At 37.3% G+C, this 19,876-nt stretch overlaps 2 protein-coding genes across 2 annotated transcripts; both read left to right on the top strand.

The window, feature by feature from the left end:
• The first annotated feature begins 4,110 nt into the window (after nucleotides 1–4,110).
• On the top strand, nucleotides 4,111–12,955 carry LOC149114986 (uncharacterized). The gene is made up of 13 exons (XM_089284680.1): nucleotides 4,111–4,205; nucleotides 4,897–5,013; nucleotides 5,144–5,234; nucleotides 6,495–6,611; nucleotides 7,819–7,935; nucleotides 8,025–8,141; nucleotides 8,492–8,608; nucleotides 8,705–8,821; nucleotides 9,229–9,354; nucleotides 9,520–9,925; nucleotides 11,010–11,189; nucleotides 11,892–12,193; nucleotides 12,770–12,955. Exons 1-13 carry the CDS (start codon nucleotides 4,125–4,127, stop codon nucleotides 12,874–12,876), a joined length of 1,995 nt encoding a protein of 664 aa, XP_089140806.1. The 5' UTR covers nucleotides 4,111–4,124; the 3' UTR covers nucleotides 12,877–12,955.
• A 2,254-nt stretch (nucleotides 12,956–15,209) lies between these two features.
• LOC149114985 (uncharacterized) lies at nucleotides 15,210–17,869 on the top strand. The gene has a single exon (XM_089284649.1). It carries the CDS (start codon nucleotides 16,257–16,259, stop codon nucleotides 17,064–17,066), a length of 810 nt encoding a protein of 269 aa, XP_089140775.1. The 5' UTR covers nucleotides 15,210–16,256; the 3' UTR covers nucleotides 17,067–17,869.
• The last annotated feature ends 2,007 nt before the right edge of the window (nucleotides 17,870–19,876 follow it).

Below are 19,876 nucleotides of genomic sequence, written 5' to 3'. Positions count from 1 at the left end.
GGCAATACATATCATAAGACCAGAAACAAGCAAACAAAAAGTAAACAGCAAGAAAAAAAAATTAAAAATAACCAAACAAAATACCTTTCACGTTCCGATGTGGTTTGAAGTATCGAGTACAAGTACAGTAGTTTTGTACATTTGCTTTCTTTTTAATTTACTTTATTTTTGCCAATCCCGTGTAAAACGTTTTCTAGGAAGCTCTTAGATCTTGTCTTGTCGCAAAATATGGTAAAATGCTTTTGACAAAAACAAGGGAAAGATAGTGCAAGACAAGAACTCCACAATGGTCTTGACTCAAACAAATCTTTTGGGGTGGTGATTTACCTGGTCGCATCGAATTTCCTTAGTTAGCCATCCACCAGATAACCTGGAGGTGTAGCAGGTGTAACTTCGTCTGTTTAAGTAGGATATACTGGCGAGTTTATCTATAAAGAATCGTTGAGTCAACATAATTTTTCCCTGACACCTGTTTCTCTTTTGTAAACCACAGATTACAAATACCTCGTGTTTTTTTTTTTTCTTTTTGACCCTCTCCCTTTAACACCTCATCTTCCATCTCAAACAAAAAAGTGCACCCCATCACCCAGAATCAAATGCGGCACCTTTCGGTTATAATCATCTCTTCCTTATCACTAATCCACAACGTTGATGCACCGAAATCAATGTTTCAAAACCTACTTATGTAAAGTCAAATTTATAGTAGTGAAACACATTCTAGACTTGTTACGGGAGATGCCAACTTGATTCGATGAAATACCACTGGTCGTTTCTTCCACAGGGCATCTACATCGTGTGAAAGAAAAGTTGTTTGCATTAATTAAGGCCCCGACCACACTACGCTGGAGGAATTTGAAAACTGCGTTTTTAATCTGAAAATACATCGACTGTTTTCCGTTCATACTATAGCCGGAGAAATTTGAAAACGCAACAATCACCGGTCATTTTTGATTTGTGTTTGAGGAAAAACTCTTGCAGGGAAATCATATGATTATCTTGACTTTCAGAAGGTGAAATTCCAATTTGAAGGAGACCATGACTTCTCAACGTACGTAGGAAGGCTTTGATAAGTTCGCAAACGTTTGGAAGTTAGCTTTTCAGCTATCATTGACCTGTTCTATGATGTTACGGAGGATGAATTTTTAAGCCTAAACTGAATAATAATTATCAGTTTCAAGCGCTGCAGGTCCGAGATCATTGTCGATCAGCGAATGACGATTACAGAACCAATCAGATTCGCGACTTACAGTAGAACACAAGTTGAGTGGCTGCAAAAAATGTTGTAAAACAGCCAAGAATGGCTTGAGAAAGTCTAGAAAGTTTGTAAAAAATAAATTTCTGGCAAATTAAAACTAGCTGATCCTCATTCAAGAAAGCCACTAAATGGACAAAATGCAAGACTTTTATTAAAATCTTGCTTTTCATGCCTTTTTTTAGACATAAATGAGTGTTTGACCACCAATCCTTGCTTAAATGGAGCCACGTGTCACAATTCCCATGGAACTTATCGCTGTGAATGCCCGTCAGGATATAAAGGAAAACATTGTGGAAATGGTAACCAAATTTCCGAATTAATAATAATAATTATGATAATTTCAAAATAAAAATGAGCGATAGAAATTTTACACAACGTTTCGATGATCAGATTGGTAATTGTCACCTCAATGATGACCAAAGATCCTCTCGTGCCACCTCGACTACCCGTGAACGAAGATACTGTTCACCGAGTCGTATTGCCATTTAAAGGTCAAACGTCGCCGATGCAGTGAAAAAACAACTATTTGACCTGAGCAAGAAAACCGATCACACTCTTCAACCAGTATTCAAGAGTCGCAAAATCTGTGAAGATCTCAAGATGCGTGAACCAAAACCACCTCTAATTAATCAACAATGCGTAGTGTACAATTACCAACGTGATCTGTGCGATGCAGAGTATGTCGGGTATACCAGCCGGCATTTGCACCAACGTATTGATGAACACAGGTTCTCCGCAATCGGAAAGCATTTAAAGAACGATCACAGCCTTTATAACATCGACGCCCTTGCCAATAATTTTTCCGTCCTAAAGAAATGCAACGGAAAACTGGATTGTTTGATTTACGAAATACTGTTTATTAGAAAGAAGAAACCTAGCCTGAACGCGCAATCGGATTCCATCCGCGCGAAACTATTTGTTTAACCAAATATGGTAATGAACAATCACACCTCTCACCGCATATATAACACTGTTGAACCGTTATTTTCTTGTCACTTGATAATGATGTCATGACGACATCGAAACCTTGTGTAAAATTTCTATCGCTCATTTTTATTTTGACATGTTTATCGAAATTTAATCTCATTCGAATAATCATAATAATAATAATTATTATGAATTTGTTGTGCGCAAACTCCATACGTATGTGTTCAAATGCGAATTAATAATAATAATGCTTGTGTTTAAAGACCTATTCTTCCAACCGTGAAAGAGAGAACGCATCTTTACATCGCGATCGCTGCTGCATTAGGATGATAAAATAAGCTCGGAGGTGAGCACACAATAACGGGAAGATTACGGTAAACATCTAAACTTTTCACATCACCTCATAACAAAATGATACGGTTATACATATATATATATTTCTCTCTTGTATTATACTGTATTTGTAATTTCAGAAACAGTTTTTATATTATTTATAATTATTTATTTTTATTTATTCCTAGTGTACCCAATTAATTTTAATTCGTTTTCTTACCTATACATTTTAAATCTCAATAAATTGTAACGTAGTAGTGTCCCCAATTAGCTTCTGTAAGCTAAATACCTACCCTGACACTTAAATAAAGTTATTATTATTATTGTTATTATTATTATTATTATTATTATTATTATTATTATATATCGGCCTCAAGATGTCTAATCCCTTCGTTGGACGAATTCGATCAACACCATAGTGAAAAGAAAGAAACCTCTCTTTCACAAGAACCTTCGTAAGGCGACGTTTTAGGAATTGTGGAAACAGAGGTTTTACATGTGAAACTTTGAAATATTGTTTCGACAAGTACTCATCAATGTACGTCTTATTTCATTTCCAGATATCAACGAATGCCAAACTTCGAAACCTTGTCAAAATGGAGGAACTTGTCAAAACCTTCCTGGTGGTTACAAATGCTCCTGTGCTTCCGGTTATACTGGAGAAAACTGTCAAACAGGTTCGTGTCAGTTCGTTTTGAAAAATTCCAGATATGACTTGGAGAGCGTTGTTATTGAATTAAAATGTCTAAAAAAAATAGAAACTAAGGCCCGTTCCAAACGCCGCTCCATTCATGCGCCGAACCTAACTCATGAGAGTTAAGTACGGCAGAAGAGCGGCGTTTGAATCAGTTTGGTTCGGCAGGTTAGGTTTGGTGCGGCAAACAACATTAAATTCGGCAGGGTCTGTCACACTATGCGACGTTGGAGCGGCAGCTGATTCATACGGCGTTCTTCCTCATGTGTCGAACCTGATGCATAAATTACTGTAATTTATTTTTCATATAACGGGACTCGTAATTGGTTCAAAATTAAGTGGCGTGTCCAGTCATGCATGAAGCTCAAAGCCGTCGCTAAAAATGAAGACAACAAAATACCAGTATATTTCCGATTTATGAGAAACGGGACTGTATAAGCGAGTTTCTTTAGCGCAAATTCATTTTTTGCTTTTTCTTCGTGATAATAGCCCAGCTTATTAGATTTCCCTTTAACAAGTCGATTTGACCGGGAGAAAACCTGTCTAAATACAAACACTGAACCTTGAGTTTGAATTTGCATGATAACAGCGAAATGTTAGTCACAGCTTTTCTATTTGGACAGAGTGCTGGAATTCAGAACGCATAATTTCTCGTCGAAAATTGTTACCAACGGCTTCCCGAATTAAATTCGACGCAAGTACGCCGTCTGAACCAGCCGTCGCTCCAAAGTCGCTCTAAAGTCGAACTTAATCAAGTTTGGTTCGGCACATGAGTGGAGTGGCGTTTGGACTGGGCCTAACAATCTCCATTCAAAAAACCAACTGAATGATTAAAATGTTAGATTTTAATTAAATTCTTGCTTATTATCCTGTTTTTAGACATTGATGAGTGTGTGACTGTCGATCCTTGCTTAAATGGAGCCACGTGTCACAACTCCCATGGAACGTATAGCTGTGAATGCCCGTCCGGATATAAAGGAAAACACTGTGGAAATGGTAACCAAATTCCTGAATTGATAATAAATGGCTTGTTTTACCAAATATACTTACTAACTGTGAAGAGAACGTCTCTCCACACCACGATCGCTGCTACAGTAGGATGATAAAATAGGCTCAAGGGTGAACACACCTTGTATTTTTGTTTCTCATACTTTCTGCACTCTTCACGTAAATCTAGTTCCATTTTCCATCAGTGGTTCTCCCATTCATGTTACTCCTCTTTTTTTTTTTTTTTATCTCAATTTAGTTTCTCCGCCGCCTTGACTAGCAATGCCTGTTAATATACCCATAATATATTTTCTAACGTAAGGGTATATAAATAGAACTTAACTAGACGAGGGGATAATTGAAAAAAAGATAAATATCTGCTACATAGAACAAATGACCTATTGCATTCCGCCACCCTTGAGAAATCGGCCAACATTTTAAGAATAGCTAGGCGTTGAATGGAACATTTATTACTAAAAAAAATGCCCTTTGTTTAGTTATTGTGCAAATCATAACGGAAACATTAAGATAAGTAACTAGAAGAGAAAAAAAAAACTTTTTTCCACCAAAAGCATCTCGAGGTGACGATTAAGGAATCTTGGAATCAGAGCTTTTGCTTTTGAAACTATAAAATATTGCTTGCAAAAATCTTTAATTAAGGATATAAAGTCCCACTAAATATGTGGTATTTTGTTTGCAGATATCAACGAATGCCAAACTTCGAAACCTTGTCAAAATGGAGGAACTTGTCAAAACCTTGCTGGTAGCTACAAATGCTCCTGTGCTTCCGGTTACACTGGAGAAAACTATCAAACAGGTTCGTATCAGTTCGTTTTGAACACTCTCAAAACACCCTGCGATACCAGTATGATGTTAGTACAATATTCTGAATATTAGTATAATATTCTGCTCTCTTTATAGACATCGATGAATGTCTGATATCCAAGCCTTGCCAAAATGGTGCAAAGTGTGAAAACATTCCTGGGGATTACCGCTGCCTATGTAAGCCTGGATACCAAGGAAAAAACTGCGGCAAAGGTAAAGCACTTTCCTCTATCAACAGTGAACTAAAACATGCAGTCAACTGTCAAAGGATTGCCAAAAATATACTTTGAAAATTTTACTGAAATACAACAGCTCTTTGTAACGATGTCCTCTCAGGCTGATTTTTAGCCCAAATGAGAAACAAACATGCATCACCATCAATTTGTCTTGTCGAAGTATTTCGCACTTCAAACATACGAAGTTTTCAAACATTCTATCTCATTCAGCTACTAGTTACTTGCCAGTGATTTCTTTATCTCTCAATTCAGTAGACGATCTACCTTGGGTAGCTAAGGAAAAAAGAAAATTGGACAAAGGCACGGAGAGGAAAACCATTACATTAATCGGTGTCTAGATTAATTTCAAACACCCAACCTACATTACATGTATTTAATCATTGTCTTTTATAGATGTTGATGAATGCTTGACTTCTAAACCTTGCTTAAACGGAGCTACATGTGTCAACAAACCTGGAAGTTACAGCTGTACATGTCCACAAGGGCATACAGGGAAAAACTGCGAAAAAGGCAGGTAAGCTTATTTTTATTTTTAAAGCGCAGCTGATAATCAATATTTCTTAGAGAACGCACAGCCAGAATTGGAAGCCTGGAGTACTTCTAAACTTTTGGGGATATCCAACGTCATGCAGATTTGATGATGAATGCGTACGAAAATATGAATTTTCACCATAAAAATTTAGCCTTCTGCTATTACTACGTCTTTCAGTTTGAAAACTACTTACATTTTTTACTATTTTTTTTTTACTTTTCTGTGTTTGAAGATGCCCCGTTTAACCTTATGCAGACCAGAATTTTTATGCATCTGTTTTCATGTGACGCCACAAATGAAGCCATCATTCACGAACTGCTATCTTGGATTCAATATCTTGGATTTTATAAGTTTTTTAAAGTTATTGCAGCCAAAAATGGTTTTAAATTACTCAAACAGATAGCTGGGAAAACCTAACTGCAAAAAGGAATGGAAGTTACTGCAAGAAAGTTGATTTTTTTATCAGTTAAACTATTAAACTCAAAAATTGGCGACTTTTCGTAAACTTCACCTTGTAACAATTTGGCATTACCTCTCACTGGTCTAATATCTTGAAATTTTAACGGGCATGTTTTAATTTTTTTTTAATTTTTTGAGAGCAATTACAGTGACTGACCAGTTTAAACTAACTATTCAAGAAACCCACTCTGAGTGGTTAAAATATTACTTTTTAATTAAATTCTTGTTTTTCATACATGCTTTTAGATGTTGATGAGTGCTTGACTGTCAATCCTTGCTTAAATGGAGCCACGTGTCACAACTCCCATGGAAGTTATCGCTGTGAATGCCCATCAGGATATAACGGAGTACATTGTGGAAATGGTAACCAAATCCCAAATCCCCTGATTAATTCTTTTAAGAACATGAATTCCAGTTTAAAACTTTTTCTAGTGTACTAGCCTGAGGTGAAACCAAACCATGTTAGGCAAATAAAGTCCTTACTAGAATAACATGGTAAAATCAGGCATAAACCCACATGGAGTTTTTATTTCTTTATATTTTCCCCCTATGCACATCTTGATTTTCTTGTTTATTATTATTATTCTTGATTTTGACTCTTCATGATGAGACAATAAAAATACATACGGCGATACATCTAAATATACCCTTAATTTCTTTTCTTACCGAACGGTTTTCTTGGAGGAAAACGTTTCTTGAAAGCAAGGACATTTTATTTATTTGTTATTTTGTAACAAGTGGTGAATTACAATCATCTCCCTTCAGAAGTCCGTCAATATTACAAGAATGGCTACTCGTTGTGCAGAGCATTTGTTAGTAAAAACAAGCTATAGTCCAATTATTTTGCAAATCATAACAACAAAATATGCTGTTTTATAGATATTAACGAATGCGAAACAAAGAAACCTTGTCAGAATGGAGGAACTTGTAAAAACCTTCCAGGAAGTTACAAATGTTCCTGTCAAACAGGTTATACCGGAAGAAACTGCCAAAAGGGTGCGTATATACGTATGCATTTATATCATGATAAGGTATACCAATACAGTGAAATATTATGATCACTTTTTTTGTTGTAGACGTTGATGAATATTTAACATCCAATCCTTGAATTGCCAAAACGAAGCTAAATGCGTTAACACTCCAGGAAGTTACCGCTGTGCATGCCAACCCAGATTCACAGGGGAAAACTGTGCCAATGGTATGAACACTTACCTTAAACACTGAGAACTACCATTTCAACATTTTTATATTTTCTATTTTGTTATGATATCATATGAAAATGTTGGAATGCTGGTTCTCAATGTTTAAGTTAAATATCTCGTACTCAAAGTGCACGTGTCGTACCTCCCTGTAAAACAATATTGAACAGTACCCTGACTCTGAGAAAGGAGAAACCTCTGTTTCTTGTTGTTGTTGCTATTCTTGTTTTTTTTTTTTTTTTTCACAATAAGCCTCTTAGTCTGACGTTTAAAAGTATCCGTGGTTTTGCATGTGGAACTATACAATATTGTAACGGCAAAGAAAATAAATAAAAACAATATCCATATTTATATGTCGTACCTGTTTACAGATATCAACGAATGCCAAACTTCCAAACCTTGCCAAAATGAAGGAACTTGTGAAAACGTTCCTGGAAGTTATGAATGTACCTGTACAACAGGTTATACTGGAAAGGACTGTCAGAAGGGTGCGTAAAATGCTCAGTCGTATTATTAGGAACTCTGACAAGTACAAGTACAAGAGTATTATTGAGAGATTACTTATCATCTGTTACAGACGTTGATGAATGTTCGACTTCCAACCCTTGCCAAAACGGAGCGACTTGTTTGAACAAACCTGGAACTTATCGCTGTAACTGCCCATCCGGATTTTCAGGAAAAACGTGCAACACTGGTGAGAAAATTTAGATCTTAATGAGACATATCATCAACTGCTATATAACTAGATGAGATACCATTGTTTTGAGTAAGTTCTCTTATGCAATACTTACTTAATGCATGTAAGATACTATGGTGAATAATTTTTTGCCATCATTTTATTCAAATGACATATTACAACGAAAAAATTCAATTCTTCTTTCCATCCGTTACCAGATCACTCAGCCAGTAACATAATGCTGCTAACGATAGAAAAAACCTTTCACTATAATCAGCTAAGACAACAAACGACTTACTGCAGGAATTACATTTAAATTTATAGAATATTGCTAGAAACTTATTTTTAAAAAATCTGTCTTTCTACAGATATCAATGAATGCAAAACCAAGAAACCTTGTCAGAATGGAGCAATTTGTGAAAACCTTCCAGGAAGTTATAGATGTTCCTGCAAAACAGGTTATACAGGAAAAAATTGCCAGAAAGGTATCTATCAAAACAAACAAACTTTAAAAAAAATCATTTTGCTTTGAAAATAGATGTATATGTAAACATTTACTCTTTGCAAATTAATTTATTCAGACATCGATGAATGTTCCACTTCTAAACCTTGCTTAAATGGAGCTAAATGCGTTAACAATCCAGGAAGTTATCGGTGTATATGCCAACGCGGATTCAATGGACCAGACTGTAGCAAAGGTGACAGTTTGTTCGTATTTTGTTTAATATTAGATTCTATTCTTCGGAAATTTTTTGCCTCATTTTGTTTTCAGCACTACTCATTTTTCTCCATAACTTTTCTATATTTTCAATCAACTATCAATTATCAATTTGCCGCATTCAACATCGACAATATAGAAATGTTGATTCATAACTCCTATACACAACTGCTAGAAAAAAGGAGTGGTTATTTTTTTGTACTTTCAAAACATTGCCGGATTTAAAACAACTTGCTCACATTGAGGCGGAACAGACATATGTTCGGTCTTGTACGTGGAGAAATATAGTATGTTGAATAAACTTTTTTGAATTTCACTTTTTTAGCCAGGATGATTTTTTTTTTCTTCAAGGAACTTCAACTATCTAATTAATAATTTTCTCGGCAGACATTGACGAATGCACAGTCAAGAATGGCGGATGTTCGCATGACTGTACAAACACAGTTGGAAGCTATGAATGTTCATGCCCTGACGCCGAACTATCACTCGCCGGGGATCAACATACTTGTGAAGGTACACAGAAGAACACAGCTTTCTCGTAAAAGCATTGTCCTCATTAACGGGAACTCCTATAATTACCTTATTTCAAAGCGTTCTACCTTGTTATGTTTTTGTTTTTCTTGTCAGATTATCAGGCCTCATTTGACACTGCGAATTTCTTTATTTCTTATTTTATAGCTCAAGGAGTCACTGTCAACTGTTTTCAAAACGAGATGTCCATAACAATTCCCAAACCCATTCTCAAAGGATTGGACCCCGAGCACATTCGTCTCCTGGATCCGAGCTGCAGAGCGACAGAAACTCTCACCCATTTCAGTCTCCAAACACCGCTGACCGGATGCAACAGTACACGCAGATACACAAAGTCTGCTATGGTGTACAGCAATAAAGTTCTGGAGATTCCATTGAAAAACACGGATATCGTAACACGCGTCCGAGAGATCGAGATTCCTTTCAGTTGTTATTATTCCAAGTACGGAGAGGCCACAGCAGTGGGATTAAAACCAAAAAATAGAAAACTGGTATTCTCAGAAAAGGGAACTGGAAACTTCACTGTCCTCTTGGAATTATACCACAGTAACAGGTATAGCAAATTGGGCACCAGCTACAATTGAGCATTTATCTATTATAACTCTTAATTATTTCTACTTTTTTATAATTTACTGCTTTAACGCTTTATTTCAGTGCTTTGAACGCATGATTTGAAAAGTACAAAAACAATCTGACTATTCACAGGTCAATAAGATTAATTTATCCGGCTTTGTTTGGTTCGTTCAAGTTACCTATATTCATGGTAATAGATGTCCAACAGTAGCAACTGATTAAATGAAAGAATGAAAGATGCGAATGCAGCCATAACACTGCTGGAAAAATGACTTGAAAAATTTCAGGCTCTGAACGGGATTCGAACCCACGACCTTTGCGTTACCGGTGCAATGCTCTACCAACTGAACTATTAAAGCTACATGAGAGCGGTCGTGTGTGAGTTCGGCCCTATATGTTCAGTGGACGTAATACTCGGCTCAAGCATATGAATTCCATGGTAATAGATGTCCAACAGAAATTTTTTCAGGTCATTTTTCCAGTAGTGTTATGGCTGCATTCGCATCTTTCATTCTTTCATTTAATTGCTACTGTTGGACATCTATTACCATGGAATTCATATGCTTGAGCCGAGTATTACGTCCACTGAACATATAGGGCCGAGCTCACACACGACCGCTCTCATGTGCCTTTGATGGTTCAGTTGGTACAGCATTGCATCGGTAACTCAGAGGTCGTAGGTTCGAATCCCGTTCAGAGCTTGAAACTTTTTAAGGTCATTTTTCCACTAGTGTTATGGCTGCATTCGCATCTTTCATTCTTACCTATATTCACTTTCGTGTTAATGCTTCTAATAGAGAGTTGGAAATAAATCGCAAAAATATACGTTACTTTTGCTGTTTTTTAATTATTTACAATGCGATCAGAGAAAATTAGCACTACTAAACAACAAAATAAATTAAAATTAAATGTATTTTTTTCAACCATAGTCATCAAAGTTCGACAACTTTATCTGCCATTTACGTCCCATTTTTTCCATTCATACAACTAATCTTTTATATACATTTAAAGGTAACTCATTACTTCCAATTAATTCCTTATTTTTTTGGGACGTTTCTTTTCAGATTTGTCAAATCATACCAGGCAAAGGATTTCCCTGTGTCCTTGAAACTCCGCCAACAGATGTTCTTACAAGGCAAAGTTGACAGTAATGACAACAGACTGTCAATCATGGCTGAAGACTGCTTCGCTACCCCAACGGCTGATGACAATAACCCCAAGAGGCATCAAATTATTGGAGACGGGTGAGACAATGATGATGGCGCCCGTCTTTCCTATTTCCCATTACTTGATATCAAATACGAAAGACCGTCTTTGACCACATTCCCAAACACTGAGGAAAATGGAAAATGCGAAACGTAGCGTTATATTTTATATGAACATTCAGGTGTTTGGAAATTTGGTCAAACACTGTCTTGAGTGTTTGGCATATCTTCTCAATCCAAACTGAAACTAAAGAGTAAACGGAGAAATGTAATAAGATTTATACTAATTAAGATCAGATATCCAAATTTCCTTTGGTTAAAATTGATGAATTCGTAATGAGCTTGAGAAAAATATATAAGAATTACATCAAAGTTTCTTGAAAAAGAAAACAAATAATTCAAAGAATTTCCATTCATGTTTCACGATCACCCGTGATCTCGACAAACAAGTAATTCGTTTTGCAAACGAATTAGCCTCTCGCCATTCCATTTCACTTCACACAATTCAAGAATGCAATCTTCCAAAACTGGGACCTATATTGTTTGAATATTTATCTTCCACACTTGAGCAACAGGCAAAAAGTTGAGGATGAAAGAAATAACTCCTTAGATGAATTGTTCTCTCAATCAGAATAAACTCCACACGATTGATTTTGACCCATTTTAAGCACTAGCTGTTTATTGAACCTCTGGGTAAATCATCCAATTAAACAAATTTCCATTTATTTCAACTCTCTAAAGGTGCGCTGTTGATGACACAGTAAAACTACTGCCATCCCCAAAAGGTTCCTTCCGCTTCACTTTGGAAGCCTTCGAGTTCACTAAGCAGCCATTCATCTTCATTCACTGCCACGTGGTTGTCTGCAATGCATCTGACACTCAATCCAGGTGTGCCAGGGGCTGCCAGTCGAATGACCGACGAAGACGCGACATTAGAGACCACAAGGTGTATTCGCTTGGACAAGGACCTATAGCCCGGGATTATACCAACGAAGATGAAGAGAACGATAAAAATCTGACTGCCAAAAAATCGGAAACATCGGGTAAGAAAGCTTTTGGTAATGTACCCAATCACGACAAATCTCGTGGCTTAGCGCTTTTTAAATTGAATTAAAATTGGGACCAAATCTGAAATTAATTAGATGTAGACCAAAACCAGTACTCTTTCAGAGATGACCTTATTCTCTTTTTAACATTTTGTAAACGACGCTATTGTACAATATTTATTACGCCATCTTTATTTCTGTATACTCCGAGTGCCTCCTATGGGAACTCGTTACTCTTATTTTAAACTCTATCAATCTTAAGGCTGCAATCAATAGGCCCTTTGCACGATCCGGTCACATGGTACAAAATCACACATGCTGGTGAGCAAGTTACGCAGTGGGACTTCCAAAACAATGCAACTCGTACCAGTCAGCCTGGAACTGCCTTTGTTTTGGAAGTCCCACTGCGCAACTTGCTTACCAGCATGTGTGATTTTGTACCATGTGACCAGATCGTGCAAAGGGCCTATTTAGAAATGATTCATTAGAGACCTGGTATTCTAACAAAATATCTGAAGAGTGCAAAAAGCAACACATAAAGGGTTAAAAGGAAGGTTTTCTCTTCTCTTTCAGTTGAAGTGAACATGCCACTTGTTGCCACCATGGCCGCCATGACAGCCCTAAGCGTTTTCGGTGTTGCACTCATGGCCTTACGAGACAGATCACGTAGTGCCCGCTAATAGCAATAAAGAAACCAACAAAAGAATGGAATTATTGTTGAATCTTTATTATAAACTAATAAAATACGTTTTCAAGCCATTGAAGTGGCGTTCATTGAGCTTTTTTTCTTTAACTAAGAACAGTTTAAAAATGCTTTGAATTACTTGATTTTTCTTATGGCAACACACGATTACACAGCACTTAAACCCTTCTACAATTTTTTTGATAACAGGGAAAATTACCTTAATTTACCTCTTTTACCATTACCACTACTCTGTTTTCAAGCGGAAAACTCCTTTAGCGCACATTTTTATCAAGATACAAATCTTAACAGGGTAAACAGATTAAAATTACATCTGCACTTTCACTCCAGTTGTAATCACTCAACTCAATCTCTTGCGTGTGTGCAGACGGCGTGTGCTAATTCGGATTGTCTAGTTGGAAAATTTGGATGCTCGAAAAAATAAGAAAAGCTTTGTAGTTGCCCGCAACTAAAACAGTTGTCTTAAAATGTTAACTTCGTGGCCGAGATGGTTCCAAACGAAGACTGTACTTGACAAAAATTGAAATTCTTCAAACACTTCAATATTTCGACTTATACGCCGTAAATTCCTTGAAAGTGAAAAAACTCAGTCAACGTATTTTCCAAGGAACCGGGCAATGTGCTTGGATATAACAGTTCTGACACAGAGCGCACTAACCTGGTCGTTGGTGTCCTCACCTCTGGATCAAACGGTCGGGGTTCGAACCCTGGCAGGGGACATTATGTTGTGTTCTTGGGCAAAACACTTTACTCTAACAGTGCCTCCCTCCATCCAAGCGTATAAATGGGTACCGATAAATGTAATGCTGAGGAGTAACCCAGGCCTAGCAACCCATCCACAGGGGAGTAGAAATCATCCTGGGTTGCTGCATACTACTGAAAGCGGATTTTACTAGAGATGTTTGTATTCTCGGTATTGGACTGGAACTAGCTTGCAGTGCAGACTCCTGTGGGGGAATATCATTAAAAAGCGATAATTTCTATTTGCATTTGAAGAGACTCCCCGCATTAGCCTCGGTTGCAAGCTAATTCCAGTCCAATACCGAGAATACGAAAATGATCTATTGATTTGGCTCGTATGCAGACTTAAGATATGCCTTTAGCTTGATTTTTGGTTACTTCGTGACCATTATAGTGCAAGATAAATTGACGGAACGCTCGTTGTGGGTTGTTGATCCGCAGCAGATAACCATACGACTAGATTGATCTATTTGGCCAGCATTATAGCAGGTCAATGGCAATTCTCTCCTATGGGAACATAAAAGAATTTAAACAGAAAAAAAATTCTTACAGGTTTTTATGCCGAAATTTTATTTACTTTAAATAATTTTTTATTATGCGTCTGGCTTTCCAAAAATGCTAATCGTGATGACCTAACCCGAATTACAATCAGGTCTAATACTATTATATGTCTTCTGTCAAAATTATTAAAATCAAAAATTACAGGTAAAATTTATGCCAAATTAACTCGCCCGGATTTATCCGGTCACCAAAACTCTCGGATACGAAGGAAAGCACTTAAAGTACAATTTGAAGCGAATGGTTAAGCCGATTCTGGTGATATTATTTGTGGGGAAAATTGGGTGGATATTTCAACAATTAATTTTAGTGTCAAGAAGGTAAATTTGTGATCTACCGGATTATATTTCGAATATTGAACTTCATAAACACCGAAGCGCAATCGAAATGTCGTTGGTTATTACCCAAAATTCTTAGATTACATGTATGTCAAGACAAAAAATATCTAGTCAGTATCGTATCTGAAGATGTAGCTTTCTTTGCTAAAATGATTTTTTGTAGGCACGCTTCCGTGACCGGTCGAATGAAACTTGGAATGAAACTAGTACTTAGCTAGTTACCATTGGAATAAACCATGCTGACTATAATTCATCAAGTACTTTTGAATGTCACCAGCCTTTATTCAAAAATTACAAGATCGTGGGAGTTAATGTCAAACTTTTTATGAATTCGAATTCGAAATGAGCGATTAATTTGAATTTTTTGTGAACTGCAGCCATTCCATCCTTTAAAAAAAGCACTGAGTTTGATAGTCAGAGGTTTATCTGCTGTCCTGTTAGTTGTCTTCGCCACTGAAAACAGTTGGTGGTCATCTGCATACATAAATAACCTGTTTTCATCAGTGGAGATGTGTAGATCGCTTTGGAAAGCATTCCAAAGAAGAGGCCCGAAGGCCGATCCCTGGGGACATCCTCTTGCGGTAGCGTACCAATCACTTGTTGTTTCTTGACTGATCCTAACCTGTTTTTCCTATTTGTGAAATATGATCGCATTAGGGCTATTGAGTTGTTAGAGAAACCGTATACACTCAGTTTGTTGATCAGTAGGGTAGCGTTCAGCGAATGAAATGCCTTTGACATATCAGTGGACAAGACTCCGACAACGTTCCTGTTATCAACAGCCTGTTTCCATCTTTCTGCCATTCCAATAAGGGAAGTTTACACAGTTTACACATTTGCTATACCACGTCATCTCACGTACTGTCAGACTGTCTGGCATTTTTGTCGCTCTTCTGATGCCAGAAAACTAGAACGAATTCAGGAACGAGCACTACGAGCTGTTTATTGTGACAATAACTCGACTTATGAGGGACTCTTGCAAAGAGCGAAACTACCAACACTTCATACGCGGCGATTGCAAGCCATTGCAACCATAATGTATAAAGTCAAAAATGGTTTGGCGCCTCCTTACATTGCGGGATTATTTGTTGTTACCAATTCTCAATATCACCTTAAAAATTCTGATTTCACCATACCCAGATTTCGGACTGTTGCTCATGGCAAACATAGCCTGATTTATTTAGGCCCTGTCATTTGGTCCAAACTCGACAAATCTATTCGATCTTCTGAATCATCGCGCACTTTGAAAAAGCGCATCAAATTGGTTGATTTCACTAGCCTGCTGGACAGTACTTGTAGAGACTGTTCTTTATGTAACAACTAACACTTGATCTTACTGCATGACTCACTGTTTGTTTTATATATATATTTTAAAACACTTACATTTCTTTAATCGTAGTCAGGTGTCCCCAGTTAGTATACATTGTATGCTAGCAACTTTGACACGTTAATAAAGTTCTTATTTTATCGTATCATATCTATTCTCGCTGCGTTTTAAGGTACTTAATTGGGACTTTGGGCAGAGGAAAAAAATTGTTTTAACAATTTTAGCGCATTTAAAATGCATCCTGTCTTGCCGCTTACAGGTGCAGACTAGTGAGTCAAATTTATTATTCATTGATGGCTATATAAGTGAGCTAAATGTGTTGCATCTGACACAATTTTCACTTCGGTTATTTATCAACACAGCACCGAATCAAAGGGAGCAGGCATAGATACGATGCGAATCACCACAGCGCTACTTTTATTTTCCATTGCTCTTTTGATGGTAGAGTTATCCGAAGCTGCCACGAAACGCCGTTCGAGGTCCAGTTCATCAGGATCAAGAAGACGCTCAACTTCCAGGACATCTGGTTCATCCAGTCGATCAAGGTCCAGCTCGAAAGGCTCAAGCTCTAAGCCCAAGATCACCAAATACACACCCATCGAACCCAACACAGTCCGCTCACCTGTCATTGTCCGCCAAACTAAAATAGGTTCGCGTTCAAGTACGTTGAAGAAAGTTGTCGCCGGTTACTTGGTGTACAGGTATGTGCTTGGCAGTGCACCGGTGTACCGACAGGGATACCCGATGTATCGTAATTACGTCTCCATTCCAAAGAACAGAGCTGTGAGGCTTTCCAAAAAGGAGGAGAAACTAATGGACTTGGAAGGAGAGCGGTGTCTGGGGAATTCAGCGACAAACCAAACGCTGCGAGATGGAATTGACGACGACCTCACTGAACTGAACACAACGATTCATTACAAGGAAAGTGGAAAAACTGTGAATCTTTCTGGAATGAACAATGCAGTTTCTCTGGAAGATGTTAAGGATCAGGATTTCGAGGTGATAAGTCGCGCTCGATATAATACTTCGATTGTGGTCGGAACGAACTGTTCGCAACTCGAGATGCGAATTGAAGGAACAATGGTGGAAATGTACGAGACGAATCCGAATGGCGCGAGTGCTGTTGGGCTCAATAAGTTGCTGCTTGCCTCTGGCGCAATGGCTGTATTTATTGCTTTGTTTAAGAAAACTTGGTTCTGTTGAAAAAAAATGAGAGGAGGCTTTTTGGCTTTTGGCTCCGATACATTCCCTTGAGTGTGTTGGTTAATGATAAATTTTTAATTTTGCTGACCATTATTTAAATTTGCATCTGTCAGAACTTTGAACAGTAGCTCGTTTATCAACTTCTTGTTTTAATTGTTAGTCTTGATCCAATGCTTTGCTTTTTAATATTTTAGTGTGTCTCGTGTCTTAGTTTTTTATATTATCGTTGCATATTTGAGAATCTTTCTACATCATTAATTTTTAACATGTCATCTTTTTATTCTGAAAATATTCATATGAGGGCCACTGGTCTTTCAGTGATTACTGTTCTGTGTTACCCTCGATAAATAAAGTTGGTTATTTATTTATTTATTTATTTATTTATTTAGTATCTAAGGCCTTTTCCACATTACGCCGGAAAAATTTGAAAACGCAGCTTTATTTCTACCGTAAGGCCTACCGTCCACATTAATCAGGAGAAATTTCAACGAAAATGGAACTTTTCGAGAACACTCTTCAACCGGAGCAATTAGAAAACGCCAGCTGTGTGTTTTAGTGTACATCAGCCACGGAAAAATATTTTCAACATTTTGAGCTTTTTAGAAAACGGTGACGTCACGATAATCAAATGATTCTTCATCAAACACAATTCAAAATTGTCGGTGATGTTGCGCTTTCAAATTTCTCTTTCGTTGTGTGGACGGCGCCTACAAAAAAACTGTCATCAAATATAGTTCCATTTGTAAATTAATGGAAAGAACTGTGGTACATAATTAAAGATACACGACTCCTTCTGTTGATTACATTAAGGGCCCATTAACCGATTCATGCGCGCGCTCGCGCGCGTTGCTAAGGAGGTGAAATTTCACTTCCGGTTACTTACGTCAGCCTGAGCGCGGAAAATAATAACAACTCAAAAACTTGCACATTCGCTTACATTTTAGAAGTTTTTCTTTGTGTTTCACAAAATACAAAGCAAAACAAAAGTACAAGCAAAGACAAAATAAGGGAAAGACAGATAAACAAGAGCAACAGAAAGAGAAAAACTAACTCCGTGTGGCTTTGTATGATCTTACCGAAGTGCGCTGGTAGTGTAAATTGCGCACGCGCTGATAGGGTAACTTCCAATATCTATCGGGCGCACTTCCGGTTTCTTTAAATGCTAAAGGAAACGCAGTTTTTCATGAAATCCAGCCTTTTTCGACGAATTTTGATTAAAGCCAATGTTGGAAACATAGCTATGCATTCCTTTTTCGAAATCATGCTTTTTTCAGAGAATTACGAATTTTTCAATATTTTGAAATGCTTTCAAAATCTGACCTTTTAGAAATGAAACAAAATCGATGCATAGCGTAATGAGGATTTAAATTAAAATATTAAATCAATGAAAAAAATCCCGATAAAGTAATTTGTCTGGGAGCCTTTGCATTTTCTGTATTAGTCACATGACCATGGGCGTGGCCTGATGACGTCATGACTAGTGTCACTGATCGTGAAAAAGTTAAAACCCATGAAATAACTCTGAACTAACTAAAAATGATGAGGTTATATGAGAATAAATTTTCCTTAGCAACGGCTCGAAAAGATCGGTTAATGGGCCCTTAATAAAGCAAATGAAAAATATAGGGTGCAAGTGGAACGTACGTAAGAGCCGAATTGCAATCCTGCGAATTTCTTAACAGAAACCCTCTCCCCTTTTCAGAACAAATATATGATTTCCGATCAGAAAAACTCAAACCTCGTCCAAAAAAAATTTTCTCTTTTTCAGATCTGTTAAAAAGACTTGTCTCTACAAATATACCATATTTGGTATTCTCAGTATTGGACTGGAACTAGCTTGCAACTGAGGAAATTGCGGGGTCTTTTCAAATACAAATGAACTCCATCTCTTTTTAATGATATTCCTCGGCATGAGCCTCCATTGCAAGCTAGCTCAATACCGAGAATACGAGCATGGTCTATTACGTGTATGTTCTCGATACATTTGAGTAAACGTTTGGGAAAAGCGTCCAGTTCAGACCTGGGGCCTGTTTCTCCAAAGCCCCGGAAACTTTTTGGGCCCGAAAAGCCATTTTTAGTGCATCGGTATTTAAAGACAGAGAGGTGTATACGCCCGAAACTTCTTGTAGGGAATGGAACCTCTGTTTATATAAAGAATATGTGAATAAAACAGCTCTGCAATCGCAAGGTTTGAGATTTTGCTACGGCTTTCCGGCGAAAACTTCGAGAAAAGGGCCCCTGGCCAAAAACAAAACGTGATTTTAGACCTTTATTTAACAAAAGATTGATACTTCTCGCCTCTAATACGTGACCTCAGCTAACCAGAATGGGCACCCATTTGAGTAAGGTTTGGGAAAACGTTTCAAATTATTTACCTTGCGACACTCCAAGCTACTCAAGTGTCGCGAGTACTTTGAAATGCCACAAAAGAGCAATACACGATAACCCTTTTCAGAAGTGTATCCGGCAAGATTGAAGTGTTTTAAGGTAAGAATTAGAAAAGAACTGAACCGACAAACAAGGTTCGAGTTTCTTGGAAAACAAAGCTGTTTCCCTTGGGACCAGTATTTAATCTTCTACTCTCTGTGTTGCTTTCAGTCTACAGTATAAGCTGACATTTCGTTTCCCCTGTCAATGCCTAGTTTTACGTTCTATCCGGAGTACGTGAGGTGATGTTGGCACTTCTACAAAGAAACCATTTTTAATTTTAAAATTAATATGCAGATGGATGCAGCCGCCCTTGAACCAAGAACATCTCTTTTTATTGAAGCAACTGAGATACTGTTTTAAACGAATTTAAATTTGGTTTT

Source organism: Orbicella faveolata, unplaced genomic scaffold, assembly GCF_042242905.1.
Source record: "Orbicella faveolata isolate gen_17 unplaced genomic scaffold, um_ofav_v1 contig_13, whole genome shotgun sequence".
In the NCBI taxonomy this organism is placed as follows: Eukaryota; Metazoa; Cnidaria; class Anthozoa; order Scleractinia; family Merulinidae; genus Orbicella; species Orbicella faveolata.
This window is presented reverse-complemented; position numbering and strand designations above follow the sequence as displayed.